This window comes from Salvia hispanica, chromosome 3, assembly GCF_023119035.1.
Source record: "Salvia hispanica cultivar TCC Black 2014 chromosome 3, UniMelb_Shisp_WGS_1.0, whole genome shotgun sequence".
NCBI lineage: Eukaryota > Viridiplantae > Streptophyta > Magnoliopsida > Lamiales > Lamiaceae > Salvia > Salvia hispanica.
In genome coordinates this window covers 27,320,416-27,324,497 of record NC_062967.1, presented here as the reverse complement: position 1 = coordinate 27,324,497, position 4,082 = coordinate 27,320,416, and the positions used below count along the sequence as shown (strand labels likewise).

At 39.9% G+C, this 4,082-nt stretch overlaps 2 protein-coding genes across 2 annotated transcripts; one reads left to right on the top strand and one right to left on the bottom strand.

The window, feature by feature from the left end:
• LOC125216183 (putative HVA22-like protein g) lies at nucleotides 1-2,782 on the bottom strand. Its single transcript, XM_048117837.1, has 8 exons — nucleotides 2,683-2,782; nucleotides 2,504-2,577; nucleotides 2,335-2,433; nucleotides 2,102-2,158; nucleotides 1,939-2,002; nucleotides 1,632-1,850; nucleotides 1,144-1,281; nucleotides 1-862 (listed from the first exon to the last, which is right to left on the bottom strand). The coding sequence occupies exons 2-8, from the start codon at nucleotides 2,533-2,535 to the stop codon at nucleotides 821-823; spliced, it is 651 nt and encodes a 216-aa protein (XP_047973794.1). The 5' UTR covers nucleotides 2,536-2,577; nucleotides 2,683-2,782; the 3' UTR covers nucleotides 1-820.
• LOC125209747 lies at nucleotides 241-675 on the top strand. Its single transcript, XM_048109331.1, has one exon. It carries the CDS (start codon nucleotides 241-243, stop codon nucleotides 673-675), a length of 435 nt encoding a protein of 144 aa, XP_047965288.1.
• Nucleotides 2,783-4,082: the final 1,300 nt, after the last annotated feature.

Here is a 4,082-nt window from a genome sequence, read left to right as displayed (position 1 = left end):
TATACGGAATAAATTAATAATATATAAAGTTAAAAAGCCATACACCAATTATTGGGCGTGACTCAATTTCCCAATTACAAAATGGAAAATAAAATTAAAATAATAAAACGAACAGAAAATCTCTCCACCATAAAAGGCGAAGACCGCCGCCGTAGGCACACTTTTCCAAACAACGGAACGCCCAAATTTAAAGGAAATCAGAATTGAAATTGAAAACCAAATCCTCTCAATTTTCAATTCATGGCGGCACCGCCGCAGCCTCTCCTCCGCTGCCGGAGTTCGGTCCCCTCCTCGATCGCAGTAGCGCCGCTAAAGCTCAATCTCCTCCTCCACCACCACAACAGCAGCTCCTCCTCCGATCTCGAGCTGCTGTCGATCAAGCCTAATTCGCACAGCTACACCTCGCTGAAGGATCTCCTCCCGACGACGGCGGTCAATTCGCCGCGGCCGAGCTCCGCGCACGGCGGATCCGACATCGGCATCCGGAATCGCCTCGTCAAGCAGGCGGCGTGGGCGTATCTCCAGCCGATGTCCGCCTCCGCCGGCTCCGGCGGCGGCAGCTCCCTCCGCCGCGTCTTTCCGCCATTAGCCGCCTTTTTTTATTTGCTCCGCCGCGGCGCCGCGCAGGCTATCGATTGGACGCTCCGGCTTGTCTGGATCCGCAGCTCCAGATAGCGACGGCGACGGTGCGGATTTTTTACATTTCACCCACACAAAACAAATGTACAACTTCCCAAAAAAATTTCAAAATTTGGAATATAAAATGAATTAAAAATACAAAAATCTAAAAACAAAATATCCTACTCTATATTGAATTGATTTATTTACTCTTCAATTGTTGTTGACGAGCCTCAACCTGACCCTGGCACAAAAGAAATCAAATCATCAACTATATTTCCTAAAATATTTTTATTAGTGTATTTTTGTACTGTATTAGATTGTTAATAGAGTTTTTGTATAGTAAGTTTGAGTTAAATTCGGACAAATATAAAAATTTTACAAAAGAAAAATACTAAGAAAATATTTTTATTGAGGACTTAAGCCCGTAGTAACCATTCTATGGGACCGCCCATGTCTCTTAGCCGAATTGGGGAAAATTGCATCATCGGTATGAATAAATTGTGCTTGATTATTGACTTTCACCTTTATAAAGTCGGATTTAGGGGTTGGGCTGCCGGCAGTTCCCGGTGGCCGCGGCTTCTCAGCAACGTTTCGCTTGAAGATTCCAGGTGGCGTGTTCCCCTGCGCTGCTGACGCCGGATCGTCTTTGGATTGACCCTCCTACAAAATTAGGTCAAAAAATTGAAATTATTAGTATTTTTTTTAAAATAAAAAAGCAAATTAGTTTTTGAACTTTTTTAGAGTGACTTTACTTGAATTCAGAAATTTTGGATTAAAGGTAAAAAAATTATGCTTTTTTGGGATCATACTTTTGTTTAATGTCGTCCTATAAAAAGTGGGCATACAAGAATTTAGAATCTTTTATATAACATTAACCACCGCATATAGTATAGGCTAATTATGTAGAAATGAAAAGATTTGAAAATTTTAAAATGTGGATTAAGAAAATTTGGTGTCTGACATGCATGTATAAGTACATAAAATGAAAAAGTAAAGCATAAAATTGAAACCTGTGCTTGAGGTCTTGATAATGCAGCGTTCATGACTTGAGTCATCAATAACTGAAGACATTGTATAAAGTTTTTTGAGCTCATGTCTACGCTTTTGTACCAATAATGAAGTACCAAATCCCAGGATCTTTGCTTCAATTCTGCTATGCCCCAATCTATTGTCGATTCGTGCTTCGAAACGTAAGGTTGCACCGCCTTCTCGTACATGTATGTGGTTCCCTATTAATGCAACGATAAATTACAATTTAGTTGATAAAACACTTCCCGTCAAACTAAGATTCAAGGATATTGGTTTAGGTTTTTTTACCTTAGTGCCGGGATGCCACAAGTAAATGTACATTAGTAACTTTATTCCACGGTAGAAAGGGATCCTTCAAAAAAAAATGAAGACATTAGACATGGAATTAATAGAGAGTATAATGAAAATGGAATTTGGATTTGTTAATTGTGTTTTGATTAGTGCAACTTACCATGAAATAAATATATCAAGAACCCTCTCCAGAATTGATATCAGCGCCACAATTACCCTGCACAACATAATTCTAATTAATTGTCCTTTTTTATATCATATTAATACACACAAATATGTCTAATTGTTTTGCATCACAATAATTCAATTCATGAATATTGATATGAAACAAGCCAAATGCACATAACATGATTTGATAATATAATTAAATATAAAATAATAAAAAATGCTTACCAATATTGGCACCAGAACCTGAGTTCTGGAACCGTAATTTTGTTTTTCTCCAATGTTTTGAAACATTGGAATGCAGGATATGCATATCCAAACACCAGGCTGTTCCCAAAATAAAAAATGAATTAGAAAAAATAAAATAAAAGCATTGATAGTAAAATAAAAGACATACATCAAAGTCCTGGTAATCAATTCCTCAATCATCTTTGCAAACGCTTATTAAAATCTCCCCCCCTGTATATATCTCTTACCAACAAATTCAAAAACAAATGGTAAGAAATACAAAAACAATAATTGTAGAAAAATGATGCACAGTTTTTTTTAAAAAAAATAAGAAGGAGAAGTTGATACCTAATGCGAGAATCGAATGGATTCTGAGAAATAAAATGAAATCTCAGAAACCAGGGTGAGAAAGAGAGAGAGGAAGAGTTTTTGAATGAAGCGTTAGTATAATGGTGTGTGTATATATAGGAAAAAGGATCTCCTCAAGAGAGAGAGATAAAATGGGGTTTAAATTGGAAGAGAGAGAAAAATAAAATGGAGGGAAACTTGTGGTGTAGTGGATTTCATGGGATCCCTCCATTTAACGGGTTTATAGTTTGGTGAGGGGTATTTCTGTCTTTCCCTTTTTATATCTGACTACTTATTTTTGATAAATTGAGTAATACTATTATCTAATACTACTACCTCATTTGGTTTTCAAATTTATACTATATTATACATCCATTTTGTTTGACCTACAAGTACTATTCACAATTAAAAATCTGTTCATTTTTAAATTTGTATACTAACAAAACAAAGTTCAGAAAATATGTGGTTCCCAACACAATTTTTTATGTATTTAAAAAGTGGGATTGGTCTTAAATTTGGAAGTTAGTAGTTTATTGAATACTAGTGCGTTGTTGTTACAAAGTGAAATCCAAATAATAAGTCGAGGATGAAAGCCCAACAATATTACGAATATGGGTGGTGATAAAAGACTCAAAGCCCAAATAAAATGACACAATTAGAGCATCCACAGTAGCGGCTAGCCGACCAGCTAGCCAATTCGCGTCGCTAGCCGGTCGGCTAGCCGAACCACTGCAACCGGCCAGCCGAGAATCGGCGAGAAAATCGGCGTGGCTAGCCGATTTGCGTGCGCTGACCGATGCGCTGGCCGCCATTGTGGCGTGCCGATCGGCCAGCGCCAATTTTCATTTTTTTTTTTATTTTTTGAAAACCTATATATACGCGATTTTAGTTTCATTTTCATTTGCACCACTTGTTTTAACGAGTTTTCTCTCTCTCTAAATTTCTGTACAAGAGCAACATCGAGCGATGGACAACAACAACGAGTCCGGTTCGGCGACGAGCGGCTCTCATACTCCCACGGTACCCGTGGGATCACGGATGGGGCCAGATGGGCGGGCGGAGATGAGCCCAGGGTTTAACGTCCTTGGCAACAGTTGATGGGGATGATGGCTGGAGCGTCGATGACCTTTTGTCATTGCATGAGATGGGGATCGATCTCGGGGAGCCGGACACTCCCGTTCCAGCCGGGTCGGGCCGCGCCGAAGAAGAAGAAGACCAAGGAGAAGGGCAAGGTGGTCGGCGAGTCGTCGCAGCCCGCTGTTGACGACACCCCCACGCGGAGGAAGTGGACGGAGGATGAGTACGCCGGCGTGGCCAAGGGGTGGTTGTCGGTTTGCGACGATCCGCTGGTTGCAAAGATTAGAGTAGCGGGTTGTCAACATGTGGGGGCGAAGATTAGA

What these genes read in the sequence shown, in the direction of transcription:
- LOC125209747 (XM_048109331.1), top strand. Translation starts at nt 241, where the DNA reads ATGGCGGCACCGCCGCAGCCTCTCCTCCGCTGCCGGAGTTCGGTCCCC.
- LOC125216183 (XM_048117837.1), bottom strand. Translation starts at nt 2,535, where the DNA reads ATGATTGAGGAATTGATTACCAGGACTTTGAT. An exon ending in TTGATTACCAGGACTTTGAT is followed by an intron (nt 2,434 to 2,503) that starts GTATGTCTTTTA and finishes TTTTGGGAACAG; the next exon opens with CCTGGTGTTTGGATATGCAT. An exon ending in AGGTTCTGGTGCCAATATTG is followed by an intron (nt 2,159 to 2,334) that starts GTAAGCATTTTT and finishes TATGTTGTGCAG; the next exon opens with GGTAATTGTGGCGCTGATAT.